We start from the raw sequence: 17554 nt of genomic DNA, 5'->3' as shown, positions 1-17554 counted from the left end.
TATATTATTCTGAAAATACTTAAATATCGTTTAACGTGTTATCCTGTAATCATGATAAAGTAATATTTCTTTAATTTGGATTTGTATTTGTTACGAAATCTCGTGTCTCGAGTTTATGACAATCACAATCCAATCAGGCATCAAATCATATCCATGATAACCGAAATCTCACTATCCTAATATATAATTATACTGATAATTTTTAAAATTACAATGTGATATTAACGGTAATTTTATATTTTTTTATTTTAGTATAAAATTATTTTTTAATTGTTAACTATAATCATTTTTTTTTTAGCTGCAATCTAAAAATTAAAATAAGGGATATGAAAATCATTAATATGAGATTTGCAATCAAGGATTTACAGTCTTGCAGTAGTATAGGCTGTGAAATACTTTCAACATAACTTGGGACTGAGATCATTTACCATTGTACTGTAGCCAGCTATGCCGCTTTAAAATGATTACATAATTACCAAAAGGAAGAAGGGCTAAACCATGGACCCTATAAAAAATTTTTCACGGAAAATGAAAATAATTCGATAGATTCCGTGATATAAGGTTATTAATTCCGGAAATATGAACCTTTTACGGAAAAAAAGATGGAATATAAAAAATGGATTGACTTTTTTTACAGGAAATGAACAAATTGATAATCTAATTCAAGAAATACAATTTATAGGTATTAATGACTGTAATGAAAAATAATTTACCAGTAAATGTAAAAAAAGTTTCGTAATTTTGTAAAGATAGTTTGAAGAAGCTAATAAGTGTGAAAATATTTGAGAAAGAAGAAGTTGTTCGATCTGTGCATCTAAAAAAAATGTAGTGTTTTTTATAGTAATTTATTATGAAAATTCTGTTTATCAAATTTAGACTCTAAAACATTAATTATATAAAATCTTAGGCGACTTGATATAGTTTGGATTTACATAGTTAACAGCGCATCCCAACGTCTCACCCTAATATTTGCAACAGTGTTATAATAATTACATTAATATTAGGATAAATTATAGCATATAATATAAATTAAAAAATACTATACATAAGATAGATTCCCTATAAAAAAATTGGATACGTTTTTTATAAAGTTTTTATACGATTTTTTTTCCTTAGAAATAACGTATCATAATAGGATACGGAAAAATGCACAATTCCGTATCACTAAAAATATGGTTTGGATACGGAATTTGCACGGGATTTATATGGAATTTACATGATTTGATCACTGATTTTATCACGAAATTTATACGATTTGGTCACTGAATTTACTATTTGTATTACAGTTTACTATAATTGTATTTACATAAAATCTAATTTTACTTTATTAAATTATTGCCGTTTTCAGAAATGTTGACAATCTGAAATTTTGACCATTTTATACCGAACACACCGAACACACCGTGAACACATACAAAAAATTATGCAAACTTGAAGTATTCATGCATAACTTTATATAAAAACTATTTTTGTCACTTTTTAGATATGAATAAAATTGAAAATATGAAAATTTGTACCGAACACACACCGATCACACCGAACATTGGCAAATACAAGCAAATACAAGTGAATACATATATGCAAATAATATAATTTTTATACATTTTTTTATGCACACTACCTAAAAATATATTACTAAAGTTTTAATTTTGCTTTTTTTAAAGGAAAATTTGTTTTTTTTTTTAATTTTAATTGCTGTGTTCGGTGTGTTCGGTGTGTTCGATTTATAGAAATGATCGACATTCTAATGTCAACATTTCTGAAAACGGCAATAAATAAAAAATAAAAAATAAACAAAGTACAAATACATTATGAAAATTCCCTCCTTATTAAAACCACCTATTGCAACCAAAATTATCTATAAGTTCGGGTTCATTTGGAGTCAAACAACCTAAAAGAACAAAAAAAAAAGATTGGAAACAAAACCCCATATAGTATCTGCAATAGTCCAAGTCACCAAAGGTCAGCATTCCTACAAAAAAAGAAAGAGAACTCCAGAATGTCTGACCTACATAAAAGAAAAGAATTATGAGGCGTCTAATGAAAAGAAACCAAAACAACAAAATAAATCCAAAACTGACCTACAAAAAAAGAAGACTCTGAAGCAACAAAACTGAAACAACCTACAAAAAGAAAAGAATCTGAACCCAACTTACAAAAAAACAAGAAAATTTGAACTGACCTAAAAAAAGAAAAAAATCCTGAATCATCCTACAAAAAAAAAGGACTCCCAAACTGATCTACAAAAAAGAAAAAAGAAACTGAATATTCTCACAAAAAAAAAATCTGCTGGCCTATGAAATTAAATATAAATAAAAAAGAAAGGGGAATAAAGAATAAACCAAAAAAAATTTTTTTTTAAAGGGAGGACGTCAAAGTTAGAAAAATAAAAAATTTTTTATAAAGAGGAAAAAGAAATAGAAAGAAGAAATTTTTTTTAAAAAAAAGAGTGGGAATAAAAGAAAAAATTTTTTTTTAAGGAAGTGACGAAAAAAAACTTTTTTAAAGTAAGATACGAAAAAAAAAATTATTTTTAAAAGGGGGTGACGAAGAAAGAAGAAAAATTTAGAAAAAATAACAAAAATAAGACAAGAGAAAGAGAAAGGAAAGAAAAGACAGAAAGGAAGATCGGAAGATCAAACTCATCAAAGTAAGGGTTTATATAAAAAACAAAAAACGTATCATAACAAAACAATAAACAATCATGTGATCTCGTGTTATGATACGGGATTTTTGTAAAATTATCTTCTAAAAATATTAAGTTTAAAAATTCCGTATACATTCCGCATGATTAATTTTTTCCGTATACATTTCTTATACATTAGCTTTTTTAAAAAATGTTCAAAAATGAATTGCTTATTAAATATACGGAATTTGTATACGGAATCTATAGAAACGTACAAAAAATGTATACAAAACGTATCCTTTCCGTATACATATTTCTTATAGTGATTAGTAGCAACCCAGATAGCAGTCTACCATTGTTATAGTTCTATAGCACGCGCAAAAAGAACTGTTATGATAAGTCTATTAACAAGTTCAATAAACTACCCAAACAGCACCCAGAAAAATTGACGTGGGGAAAAGGTCGGGCTCCGTTAGGCTAAATTTAGCCATTGTGCATTGTCTAGTATTAGTCAGTGTTTCCTGTAATCGTTAGTTTTCGTGTTTTATTTGTTAAATAGAAAGATAGTGTTTAGTTTATAGTGGGGCTGAGTGAAGGATTTGTTTATCCAGTTTTTTTTATTTGTTGTTTTTTGTTTTTTTGTTGTATTAGGATAGATTAATTTTTGTTATAGAGTCATATCATGTTGCACGTATGGTTTCGATTATTGGATATCTATCCTTAATAAAGAGAAATGCGTTACAAAAAAAAGAAAAAAAAAGAAAATTCTTCGATCACGTGACAATTTTGCTGATGCAACATACTAATATACGCAGTAGTAGGTTTACAAAATATACAATTCTGAATATCATTTCACATGACTATACGCCACATTCGTATTACTCCAAAAAATTTACGAATAATGATCAACATATGTAACTAGCCCTATTTTGGACATAAACATAAATAAATATGCAACTGAAAAGCCCTATGATACGATCGTACAATTATTATTTATCAAGCTAAAATGACTGTATTCAAATAAAAATCTAATGACAAACATTTTACAATCCTGGAAGCAGCAAACACATTAGACTGCTAAAATATATTTTTTGTCAAAAATTATACTTAGAATTACCTATCTGAACCTTAAAAAAATTAAAGTTACTAGAGACGTAAAGCATAAAAGTGATAATAAGAATATTAAAAAAAAATAACACTAAGTGCATCCTGAGTAATTAAGCAGCATATTCGAGGGAATTTTCACTTTCTATTGGGTTTGTTGCCCCCAAATTAAATGATATTGGCGTAAATATAAACGAATGGTATTACATAATAAGAGGGTCTATAATATATCTCAAAAGATGAAACATATTTACCCTTTAATGAAGTATCAAAATAAACAAATACGCGAAATTCCATTTAATTTAGATAAATTCGATATGTACTACATGTTAATCTCCATATTTTGAACACTAATTTCACGAAAACGGGACCGCATGTACAAGAGCAAAAGGAAGATTGGACATTTCTTTATCAGCCGCATATTTTGTATTATTTAACAATTCAACATTGATTCTTAATATTATTACCATGTTTGACTCTTATCATATGAGACTGTTCTTTGGATACACAGCATACGCCAATGATTATAATGTGGGATTGTCAATAACTAGTATGTGCGCTTTCATATGATAAAAAATTTTTTTTAATAAGCGATAAATATGGTTTATATGATATTTCCTAATAGATTCCTCAAATGATAATAAAGGGGTAAATTTTTAACCGAATTTTTAATTATTTTATCGTAATAAATATAAATATTGTTATGGCTCATAAAAAAATCATTTCCCATTTAATATACCAAATATAAATATTTCGTCATTTTTTTCGTGAAGAGACAATATCAATGATCACTCACTCACCCATTTTATTTTCTTCAATGGCCATTACGCCAAGTATTATCCTTTAATTTGTTATGAGATTATTATTTATTAACTTACTTAAATTAGGCCAGTTCACATGAAAAAATATTTATATCACTCGATTTTACTTCGCTTCCGACCGATTGTTCTCGTATATGGCAGGATCATCAATCACGTGACAATATATTTTCAATGCGTCACTATATGCACTCTCTACAACACCGTGGTATTGGATTACAAAATTAATTATAAGTCTATTTAGAAGCTTTCCTCACCCTCTACTAGGGATGGAAATCGGTTCGTCGGTTCTAATTCGGTTCCACATCGGCTCTAAGAAATAAAATATGAGCTACGACAGCTACGTGCATCAAATTTAAGACACAAGTAGAGCATGTGATGATGATCAATCAGAATTTCTTCAAATGATAGTTGGTGTATCTTCACCAGAAAATTTTTTCACCCCACGTGACCCTAAATAACTTGTCACCCGCGTCACATCACTCCACTTTCTCATTTTTTATAAGTATTCTGGGAACTTGATTTTTTTCGGTGTCTAAAATCCTATTTGTCACACGTTATTCGTCACATGGTTAATTTCTTAATTCCAGCCAAATCTCATAATGCCGGCCAAAGTCACGTGGGGGTGAAAAAATTTTCTGGCGATACTGGGGTAGATTAGTTGGTGTGTGATCGTCAGATGACTCAATTTGAGTCGGTTCTTGAAGTTCAAGTTAAGCCCAAGAGATCCAGAATCCTTTAAATTTAAGATCGGTTCCAGAATCTACTCGAGTCGACTCATTTTGAACCGATTCCATCTCTACCCTCTACTCAAAAAACTATTTAATTCACTAAAAATTTTTTTGTCCTGCGCATTTTCACGTTCCTCTTAACAATTGCCAAATGCTTATAATTGAGTTTAGGTTTAGATTACTCTATAACTTCTGCCGAATAGTGTCTGTCTTGCTGTAACTACAATACTTTTATTTGGAATTTCTATCTATTATACACTTAATTAATAAAACTTATTTTTAATACCTTTATACAAAAATCACTCATACGAATATTTTACTTCTGCCTTTTGGTATTGAATAAATTGACCTTGCATTTTTCCTACACCAATACTTGAAAAACTTTTTACCACATAAATAGCGTCTTTTTCGATTATCATCTTTTGTGTTTTTGAATCTTCTGTCAATGGCCTGTTCGCTTTTACTGTTATGTTTATCATACTCATCAATTAACATTTAATCATGTTCATTTAACATGTTATTATTTATGGATCAGTGTAAGCATTAGTGTAAGGATGATAAATAGTTTAATAAATAATTACTAACTTAAAATTGAAAATTGTAAAATTAATAAAATTAATGTTGAATACCTGATAGAAAATTAATTTAACTTATTCTTTGCTTCTTCAATTCATTTATATGAAGCGTTTCTGTGAAGGAAAAGAGCATTTTCGGTATTCAAATGTTTAATTATTATAATATAACTTATTAAATAACAGACAATATAAAATAAAATAATATCAAAACAAGTGATGGGATAGGTACAGTACATAATTATAATCAAATGCATTTCTGTTTCATCAATACAGTTTTTATTTAAAACAAAGATATTCAATCAAAAATACATTTGGCAGAATTCATGTTTTCCATACTATAATATATATTATTCATATTTCCCTAATTTTAATTAAAAAAAAAACAATAAAAAAGCCCTTAGTTGGATCATAGTAATTGGATAATTCTTAATGATTTAAAACTTAAGTAATTTATCTTTTCATATGTTTACACATGTTCAAATTTATCTTATCCTTTTTTTCATTCCAACATAAAAATAAATTGTTTTGCATAGGTTAACCCTTAAGTTATTTTTTACAAGCCAGTCAATTTTAACCCTGTAAAGCATTAATATCAACAAGGTTCATTACTGAGGTTGTATATGATTGGAATCAACTTGTTGCTGTAGTTGAGTAACTTGGTGAATTAATTTGCGTTGTCGTTAAATCATTCCCAATATTACTATTATGCGGATCTGTGTCCTCATAATTATCGTTGATATGTTTAAATTGGTGAATATCATTTATATCTTGGTAATCGCGTGTCAAGCCGTTAGCTTGCGTTGTCCTTATATTATTTCCAATATTTTCATTTTGCAAGTCTGTGTACCCATAGTTATTATTGAGATCAACTTGTTGAATATCATTTTGGTGATCGCATGTCAAGTCATTAGCTTGCGTTGTCATCACATTGTTCTCACTATTACCATTATGTAAATCTGAATTTCCATAATAATTGTTGATGTCAATTTGTTGCTGTGTGTAAGTAAAGTTTCTAGCTCCATTTACATTCTGACTATCATTACCATTGTTTTGATTTATATTTCCATGATAATTCGATCTCATATCTCTATCAGCAATGTGTTGCGGAATATTATTGGAACCAATTTGTTGTTGCGAATTAATCACATCATATGCAATTCTATTTTGTGGCGCTGCAGATGTTGAAGGGGGGTTGATGGGTTGAAGAAAATCATTATTTTGGCTGTTGGCGATTGAAGCTCCTTGCGTTACCATTACATTATTCCCAACATTTCCATGAAATGGATTTATATTTCCATTGCAACGTAATCCTTCAGGGATTTGTTGTGGAATATTGTTGAAAACTTCTTGTTGTGGATTAATAACTCTAGTTTGTTGAGGAAAGCCATTTTCAAAATTAGTTTGACTATCAGTTAATGAAATTGTCTGTGTATTATCACCGTATGAAGGATTTAAGTTTCGATCAGAATTCATTTTTATTTCTCTACTATTAAGAAATTGATAATGCGTAAGATGAAAAGGAAGAACTTGTTTCAAGTCTTGTTCCAAATCCAATTTTTGATTCAAAGATAATGATTCTTCTCGCTCCAAGTTATTCATGGCAATATCTATTCCATATATTTTTTTGTTCAATATATTAATGATCAAAGAATGTGGAAGTATTTTGCATGAGACATAATAATTGGTTGTAGGGTTAATATTATAAAAGAACCCATGATCATAATTGTGATCATCCGAAGAGACGGAGCCTTGTAAAATGATTTGGCTAGTTATATGATAAAACTTATCATCGTTTGGTGCATAATGAAAAAATTTACATTCATTCATTTGCATGTTACTTTGTGTACTAGTATGTTGAATCATTGGCACAGTAGTCGCAGCATTTAATTGTTGATAACAATGTAGTAGTTAGATAGTATGAGAGGAGGTTTATCACAGACAAAAAAAGAATCCTTTTAAATACAATAGAGGTGAAGAAATGTTTTTTAATTTAAATCTACTAACATATGCTATTTTATTCGCGATTTTAATTAAATAAATTAGGTTAAGAAGAGGGAAAATGAGTAGAGAGTTATTTTTGAGAACTATAATCAATATATTTGCACGAATGGATACTTTAGACAAGCATCCTAAACTTTAATATATTTATATAAAAGAAACTTAAAAATATTTTTTTTTTAATTTTATCGTTTAGAAAACTCTTTTTAAATTGTTATATGATGGTGATTTGTGATATTGGAATGAGAAATAATTTTAAAATCGATAAAAAATTTAGTTTAATAAAGAAAAAACAAATAAGATATTTTATTACTAGGAGCAAGTAATTTTATTAGGTGTGTTATGCGACTTATGCGTGGTTATCTCGTTATTCTTTAATTGGAAAAGTTCAATATAGTATTGAATTAAGACAATCAAGAAAATGTTAATTGATACTCTTATTTATGGAATTTATTTTTTTTTGTTTTTTTTAAAAGAAAAAAGAAAAAAACCCGCCTTTTATAAAAAAAAAAAAAAAAAATGTCGATCGTACTGTATAATTTGATAATATAAAAAAAATATAGCATATTTTTTTTTTTTATTATATATAATGAATTTACTAATTGTGCAACAATCGGAATCAGCATACCATATCAGATATTCTTTCGCGTTTAGCGCCAGATTTAACCAATTTTGGAATAGCTTTTTAAGCTAAATACTCTTTTCAAAAAAAAACAAATCAATTATTGTCCGGAGCAAAACGGAGTTTCATTTTTGGTAATCATTTGTACAACTCTGTGGTGACTAATTTGTTTGAGGTCACTAATAAAAACGTTGTAGCTGAGACTAATATTATTTGTTTTGTTTCACTTCTTTTCTATGGAAAAAAAAAATGTTGGATACAACGCAATTTTTGCTGATTATGCATCAGAATCACAAAGTTTATAAAATCTGTTTCTCTTTGAAACTTTCCCTTTTTATTTTTTTTTAGTAGCATAATAAAGATAATAAAGGTGCTATGACAGCATAAACTTAGAAAAATTTGGAAATTATCTGATTGTTCATTATCAATCATTACGATCGATTATTTTGGCTAACTGTAATAATAATGTAATCAGTATAAAAAAATCTATAAAATAAGCATTAATTCCTCATCAAAAATTCACAACCAATCGTCTTTAGTTTTACTAAAATAAATTTTCTAAAAATGAATCCAACACACGATCAAGAAGTTGTTTACGCCAAAGGTTGCACTAATATTGAACAATTAAATGAATTGACCAGCTCGTCCAACCGTTCAAATGACAACATTAAAATGGCTTTCTTCTATAATCCACAAAACGATTATCAAATTTACCATATTACTTGTGAATTTTTGAACTCTCAATTTGTTTTTACGCTAATAAATACTCCTTCAAATTAGATTCTAAATTATTTACGTTGATAATTACTAAAAGTCAAAAATTCTTGTTGTTGTTCATCGCCTTGTTTAAGTTCAATTCCATACATCTTTTTGTTTAAAAATTGAACAATTAATGAGTGTAAAATCAAAATACAAGTTATCTTATAAAGATTTTTATCGTCCAGTTTATAATAGAATGTATGATCAGAGGGCAATTAATTATCGTTGATTTCGTTGGTTGTAATATTTTTTAGTACAATTAAAAGTTACGAATATAACTACAATATATTATATATAATATATCTTTTTATGAATTATTATAACAAATATTGTGTTTCTTTTTACAAATAGAAATTTTTATAAATACTTTGTTTTATTTATACTATCTCTGTATCATCATAGTAATACAGCAATTGGAAACAAAGAGTTTTATGCAGTATGTATTTCTTACGTAAGCAAATAAGGTCTGATAAGTATAAATTGTTACTCTGCAGATTAAGTCATCATATGAAAATAAAAATTATAAGTTTATTTAAGTTTAACTGGGCTTTTTTCCTTGATAATTATTTTTAAAAGTACAAAATATATTTGGACTTGGACAAAGAGTTTTCTTATAAGGATGATAAAGTAACGAAGCATTTTAAAAATCATTATTCAACTTGAAAAAAAACGAGAGAGACAATACCTGATTGTTAATCTTATTATACTGCAAACATTTTAATAATAATGATAATAATGAAGTAAACAAGCAATTAGGTATTATTTAAATAATTATTCTATAATTACCATTATATGGCAGTGATTGTATTGATTAATATTCCAAGCCTTGCCTGGAGGACAGTTGGTTCGTGAATATAAATTTATATGTAAGTGCGTGATTAATCATTATAAACACTATCGGCTTGCTTCATTGAGATAACAAATCATTTTCTTCAATTTTTTAACATAACGAAGTGCATAGCGGACATGCTCATATCACCTTGCCGATCATTTGCTGATCACTAATTCCGGATTTTAAAAACTTATTGCAAAATCACAAATATTTTTCAAATAATGTGGCAAAAAAATAATGGAATCTAAGTAAAAACACTAAATTATTATATGACTTTAATTGCACAATTTTTAATAATATTATAAATATATTATTTGTATATGATAATTCACTAATTATTGCCGATCATAAGACAAAAATTAAAGTGCGAAGATGAATATGCGAGTGCGAAACTTAAGAATTTGCACAAATATTCTTTATATTATGTAGAATCTATAAAAAAAAATAATGCAGTGATCTGATTCATAATGCAGGTTTTTTATTAGTAACATAATTAGTGAATAATTTCGTAAAATGAATAAATATATGCCAAATAATTAATAAAAGCTAAAAAGTTTCTAATGAAATTTAATACACAATAAATTAAAACTAAATTTAAGTTATTTGTGAAATTTAAGCATATATTATTATGTAAATTTTTTTAGCAACGGTATTTATATTATGTGATAATTGAATAAATGATCGGCAAATGATCGACAACAGTATTGTGATAAAATAGGGATGTCCGCTATGTTGTATATACCGAATATTTCGTTGTCGCCGAATTTATCCATAATTAAAACCAATCGGCCAGATCGGTATGATTCAAACCGAATGTATCGTCTTCTTGGGTAATTAAGCTAAATATGAATACCTTTTATACCGTAAGTTTTTTTTTCGTGGCACCTGTAACGAATATTTGGATTAGCCTAAAAGTGGAAATATTATAATCAAAAACGCCTTGTACATGAGTATGTTTATTTTATTTTCAGAATCATATCGTTGTAATAAACAAAAATTACGAAAATTAAAGAAAAGTTGAATATTATATTATGTGATACAATAACGGATTATGACACGTACAGTACAAAATTAATATTTCTACATTCTACGTGATTGACATCGAAAAGGGGTAATGTCATACAACTTATTGTTTACAGATCAACATTGATAACACCAATGTAATTTAAAAAGCGCATTACTACTGAAACACATGGTACTTGTGTCCATTCTTTAACAATTAAAAAAGTCTATTAAACGAAGAAATCTTCACATTTTTTTGTTGTACACAGAAAATCCAGCGAAACTTTTGTTAGCGGATAATAGTATATAGAAAATGTAAAATTATTATTACAACGAGGAAAAAAAACATGATTGATTACAACAAATATATATATATATATATATATATTTTTAGATATTTTTAAAACTTTTTTTTTTGGCGATTTAAATATAACTTATTTGAAACCTTCGAAAATTGATCCGTTGTGCATAAAAATGTTACCATAAGAAAAAAATAATAATTTAAAACAAATTATAATTATAAGACAATTATGATACCATTTTATCACTCCTTGCATTTGATTATTTATATTTCGTTAATTCGTTTTGTTTCGTTGGATTTTCAATATAAAACGAATATTTACATCCAAAGAATTTCTTATATTATAAATATTGTTATTTAAGAGTAATATTTTTAAAAAAGAAAGGTAATTTAATCTATAAATAATATTTCGTTCATTTATTTTTGCTTCTTTTTTATTTTTTTGATAAAGTAATATAAAAAATTGCAAAGATGATCATCATGGCTGAGTAATAAAATATTACGCGTTTTAAAAAAGTTCTCAATAAAATTTGAAATTACTGCAATTGATTGGATATTATATAGTCATAATAATTAATAATAATAAAAATGCGATCATAAAACTTAAATTTTTCTGTGCACACCAATTATTATGATGAGATTACCAAATAGTTTTGTGCGCGCATCGAGCACTTTCAATGAGGCTTTATAACGATAACGTTAACCGCATTTCCTCTTAAACAGTAATAAAGCAAGGGATAAAAAAGATTTGACCGATTTTATTAACACGAAATTTATCATAATAGATATGTGTTTTTTTTTTTAATATTATTTTATTATCAAAAATAGGTTGTATGTAGCCATATATTGACTCATTGAAATCATTTCCCATTTAATATCAAAATATAAATATTTTGTCATTTTGTTTGTGAAATCGACGTTCATTTCTTTCAATGGCCACTACGCCGAATGATCTTTATAGTTTCAATCAGAAACTTAAAATTAGTATTGTTTATCTATGTCTGTTTAAAAGTTATCTATATTATTTCGTAATCGTGATTTTATATTTTAGAAATTATTGTTTTCGCAGAAATGACTTTTTTAATTTATTGCCCTTCAAGTTATTTAACTTTTGGCGTGCCTTCTGCCTGTAAACGGACCTCTGATTAGTGCTTCGATCCGTAGCGGTTTTATCCGGATTTTCATCCGGATTGAATTTCATTAAATTTCGCTGGCACTATGAGTTTGGCCAGAATTAGTATAAATTTTTGGGATAATAATACTTTAATGTTGGTTTAAATTATAGTCTGTTTAAATCTGAAATTCATAATCTTTCTCAGCCATAATCGTCACATGAAAATATTCAAGTTTTCATCCGGATCGAAGCACTACCTCTGATATTCATTTTTATATTCAAAATTGATGACAATCTACAATTGCAAGAATTCAATGATCAAAAGAATTATTACTATTAGTACAGGACTGAAATAAATGACGACTAAAAAGGAAAGTCATTCACCATCGGTACGTGCTATTATTGGCGCCAAATAAATAAAATCCAATGTCCATGAAAATCAGAGTACAGCAGAATTATGCGATATGATAACGAATTTCACGATAATTTATGTATAAACATATATAAATTTTGATATAGCGATTTTTTTCAATGAACTGGAGACCCTATAAAAAAATTCTGGAAAAAACTCCGATAAATGATCATTTTTCTAGTTTTCATTCCGAAGAAACTCAAACACGTGATCATTACAGACCACAGTAGCGTAGTTTTACTGTTAAAATAGTGCTATCCGAAGGGTGGGGTGACTGGGGTCCTGGCGTCGGGATGAATATCTAGTTCTTTATACCAAATAGTTCACTTTGTTTAATAACATATAGCTATAATTGAATTGGGCATGGATTACCACTCTTTAGAATAAAATAAAATAAAATAAATATGTAATTTGTTTAATTAAATATTGCGCTTATGCATATTTTATTATATCATTCACTTGTTAATAGAGACATTTAAAACGTTCAGAAATTAGAAACTACACGATTTTTAATTACAATATCTATGATCATGGAAATTGCCAAATTTAATCCTCCAGAAAAATTTTTGATTTTTCTACTCCATGATACGAGTTATTGTGTTTTTTAAAATTATTTGTTTATATTATAATAATATTTTTATTATAATTTTTAAAACTCCTGTTTTGAGTCCGAAACGGATTCAACTTTAGTTGTATAGTGGCTGCTAAGTTTTATTTGTTAACGGATCAGTCGAATCAATCGGATCATCGGCTATTTTTGATCACGTGCCTGTGATTTCTTGGTGAGTTAAAAATCACATGACATCAATCATCATTACTTTAGTTAGGATAAGTTTCATTGTATAAATAAAAAAAATATTTTTGTGCTTTTAATGAAAAATAATTTTATTGCAAAATAGTAAGAGGTAAGATATTATCGTATAATTATGGAGTTTATTTATTTTTTTGTGCTTCTTTTAAAAAAAAAATTGTCTAATAATTATTATCTATTAGCGTTAGATAGTACTGTATGACATAAATTGGAAAACTATGAAACTATGAAAACTATGAAAACTTATGTTAAACAATTTATTAATTAAGTAAATTTATAGATTTATTTGTTTTATTTAATTTTTTTACATCATATTTTAATTTTTATAGGAAATTTATATTTTCTGCCAATATTTATTAGATTCTTTATTTGACTTATTATTTATACGGATTATGTTTAATTTATATATACACTCTGATCACTTCTATATATATGTATTAAATGATCCTAAATTTTTACTAAAATCAACCAATAGCTATTGAAAAAGCAAATCTCTTTTAAAGTGTACATACCATCGAATTTTTGAAATTTTTTTATAAAATCTCCAAAAAATCCATTTAGTAAAATTACTTGCTCCTAATAATAATTAATCGTATTTGTTTTTCTTTATTAAACTAAATTTTTATCGATTTTTAAAATCATTTTTATATCAATGCCACTATAGATAGATAATCATCATAAAACAATTTAAAAAGAGTTTCCTATACTAAAGGATACTTATAATTGTACTATTAAACGTTTACGTTTTTTAGTAATTGTCCATGATGCATAAGCTGTTTGTTGTCAAAAAAAAAAATTTTTTCCTTTAGATTATTTATTTAAATGTTTATTCTATAATATATTTCAAAGATGAAACACATTTACCCTTTAATAAAGTATCAAAATAAACAAATACGTGAATTTCCATTTAATTTAGATAATTTTGATATGTACTACATAATTTAATCTCCATATTTGAACCCTACTTTACGTAACGGGACTGCATGAACGAGAGCAAAAGATTGGGTATTTCTTTATCGGCCACACATTTCATATTATTATTAAATCTTATTATTAGCCTTTGCAGAAACCTCTGGTTTTTACAAAATATGTTAGACATAATCACCACATGTTACTAACAGATGGTATATATATGTTGTACATATTGTAATATACGCAATATGTTTGTAATATTAATAAAATAATGTTATAACATTTTTAATATATGTTTAAATTTCAAATTAAACTAATATAATGCAGTAAATATTTTTGTAATATGAATAAAATAATTTTACAATATTTTTGAAGTATGTTAAAACATGTACTTAAACTAATGATATAGTGAATATTTTGAATATGTTGTTAATATATTTCAAATTTGTTGTTGGAATATGAATGAATATGATATAATACTTGTAATTGCATAGTGATAACAATGATACCATACTCCAAATGCATATACAATTAGTATATATTAAACTAGTATATAATTTTGATTATATAATTTTGGCTAAGTTTACGATAAAAATAAAATTCATGACTAATCAATCTGCACAAATAATAATAACGTAACTACGTTCTTTTTTTATTGATTTGTTACATCTTTTTTAATTTTTACAACATCCTTTTTTACATCTATTCCTATGTCCTTTAATCAAAAATTCTCCTTTTTTACGCCTTTTACACATCCTTAATCGTAAAAAATTACCATTTTTTACACCATTATCATTGTCATTACAAAATAACAAAAAAAAGACAGATAATCACAAACTTCGTAGCCACGCTCAATTAAGGCAATGTATTACTAGACCTACACTAAAGATGACTTTAGTAAGGCTTTCTTTGTGATTTAAAAGAAATTTCATACATTTTGCCAGCTGGTGAGAAAGCTTATGATCTCTAATCTTATACTAAAAATTTCAAAGCTTTTCAAAAAAAGTTTGACAGTTTTTTAAAAAAAAATTAAAAGAAATAATTAAAAAAAGGTTCAATTTGAAAAACTTTAAAAAAAAATTAAAAAAAAAAGTTTCAATATTTAAGAAGGTAAAATAATGTAAAAAAAAATTAAAAAAAGAAATAAAGTTAAGTGGGTAAAATAATGTAAAGAGAACATGCATGGAAAGAAGAAATTATCGTATGTAAATCACTAAATACAAAAGAGAATAGTTTATTTCAAAAATCATCCAATATTAATGATCCGCAAATTGCAGTTTGATAAAGACTAAGCTTTTTTAAGCTTAATCTTTTTTTTCGTTAGCTTTAAGCTTAATCTTTTTTTTCGTTAGCTTTAAGCTTAATCTTTTTTTTTCGTTAGCTTTCTTTTTTCCTTTTATTTTTCTCACTCTTTGCTTTTCCCCTGGTTTTTTCTTTTACTTTTTTTTAGCGGCTGCTTTGAATCTCCTTGAACATGGTTTCGTAAGTCTCTCTTCAAGTTATTTCTCTTAATGAAGGTTACTAATACTCATTTCTTTTTTTTTTAGGCATTTTTTTAGATGTTTGGGTGCATGGAAAATTTGGTGGGTAAATCATTTTTTTTAGCAGTTTTTTATGTTAATTAAAAAAGAACCCTTTTCTAACATTTTTCTCTTTTACTTTTTAAAGAAACAATTAAAGTTTCTTTTTTTTCTTTTTGTAGACGAAATACAGTATCTAGACGCATGAAAAATTTGGTGGGTGAAGTTTTTTTTTTATTATTTATTATTTCTTTTGACAAAACATTCACTGACGTTTCATTTATTTATTATTCATTTTTGTAGTCTTCGAATATTGGACGCATGGGAATTTGGTAGGAAAAGTGATTTTTAAATCATTTTTTAATGAAATAGTTATTGACATTCCACAAAACTTCCTATTGTTTTGTTATTTCTTCTATTTTATATATTTTATAGGCGACCAGTACTAGGATGCGTAGAATCATGTAATTTAGGTGGGCATTTCAGTAATCTTTTTTGAATTTTTTATTTTAACAAAACTTATGTTTATTTTTATTATTTTTTTAGACAGCCAATTTTCTGGACGCGTGGATTTTAGTAGGGAGAGCACGATTAAAACTTCATATTGCCGATATATTGTAGATTTACATGAAGAATCTGAAGGTGTCGCATATGCTAAAATTGAATTCATTATTCAACATAAAGCAAATAATGGTCAATATTACACTTTTTTCTTATTTAATTAGTTTCAGGTGACGAACTATATTGATTCTATATCAAGATGCCCAATTTATAATATTCAGGAACTGGAAGAATCACATTGGTTTCAAATCTTTCCAATCAATTTTATTGATCACGTGCCTTGAGTTCATTTTATTCACGATTGTAAAAGTACATGTAACACCAAACATGATGAGGCTAATCAAGGTTATATTTTAAATAGTTTTTATGACACTGCAGTTTAGTCAATTTAGACAACTATATCGCTAACATTATATTATTATATTACATTAGAGAAAAAATTCTTTCAAAAAATCAAGTCGTACATGAATTTATTGGAGGTTTAAATCGAAATTTTTATCATACAATCATTATATTATTTTATTATTTTTGACACATGACTATTATATTATTTTGTTATTATTACTCTGTCATTGATATATTTTCAATATATAATTGCTATATAGAATTAAATTTCTATTATATTATTAATACGTATTTACCATATGATGGCCATATAAAGTTAATATTTTGAATAATATTTTTATCATATCTCTGATACATATTTGGCATATAATAGTCATATAATTTTAATGTTCAAAATAATATTTTTACCATGTCTCTAACATATAGGGATTGGAACCGTCAAAAAAAAGCTTAACCGGTTAATAACCGGTTAATTAGAGCGTCTAACCGGTTAATAGTCGGTTAATTAATC

At 26.6% G+C, this 17554-nt stretch overlaps 3 protein-coding genes across 3 annotated transcripts; 2 read left to right on the top strand and 1 right to left on the bottom strand.

The window, feature by feature from the left end:
- Window positions 1-6484: 6484 nt before the first annotated feature.
- OCT59_010651 (uncharacterized protein) lies at window positions 6485-7687 on the bottom strand (the record flags this gene model as incomplete). The annotated part of the gene is made up of 1 exon (XM_025330895.1): window positions 6485-7687. The coding sequence occupies one exon, from the start codon at window positions 7685-7687 to the stop codon at window positions 6485-6487; it is 1203 nt and encodes a 400-aa protein (XP_025166730.1).
- Window positions 7688-9038: 1351 nt separating this feature from the next.
- Window positions 9039-9254, top strand: OCT59_010650 (uncharacterized protein; the record flags this gene model as incomplete). The annotated part of the gene is made up of 1 exon (XM_066136048.1): window positions 9039-9254. The coding sequence occupies one exon, from the start codon at window positions 9039-9041 to the stop codon at window positions 9252-9254; it is 216 nt and encodes a 71-aa protein (XP_066000722.1).
- A 6837-nt stretch (window positions 9255-16091) lies between these two features.
- Window positions 16092-16862, top strand: OCT59_010649 (uncharacterized protein; the record flags this gene model as incomplete). Its single annotated transcript, XM_066136047.1, has 5 exons — window positions 16092-16099; window positions 16165-16204; window positions 16441-16469; window positions 16573-16610; window positions 16684-16862. The coding sequence occupies 5 exons, from the start codon at window positions 16092-16094 to the stop codon at window positions 16860-16862; spliced, it is 294 nt and encodes a 97-aa protein (XP_066000721.1).
- Window positions 16863-17554: the final 692 nt, after the last annotated feature.

This window comes from Rhizophagus irregularis, chromosome 19 (genome assembly GCF_026210795.1).
Source record: "Rhizophagus irregularis chromosome 19, complete sequence".
NCBI lineage: Eukaryota > Fungi > Glomeromycota > Glomeromycetes > Glomerales > Glomeraceae > Rhizophagus > Rhizophagus irregularis.
The sequence above is the reverse complement of the archived record's forward strand: the minus strand, read 5'-3'. Positions and strand labels throughout refer to the sequence as shown.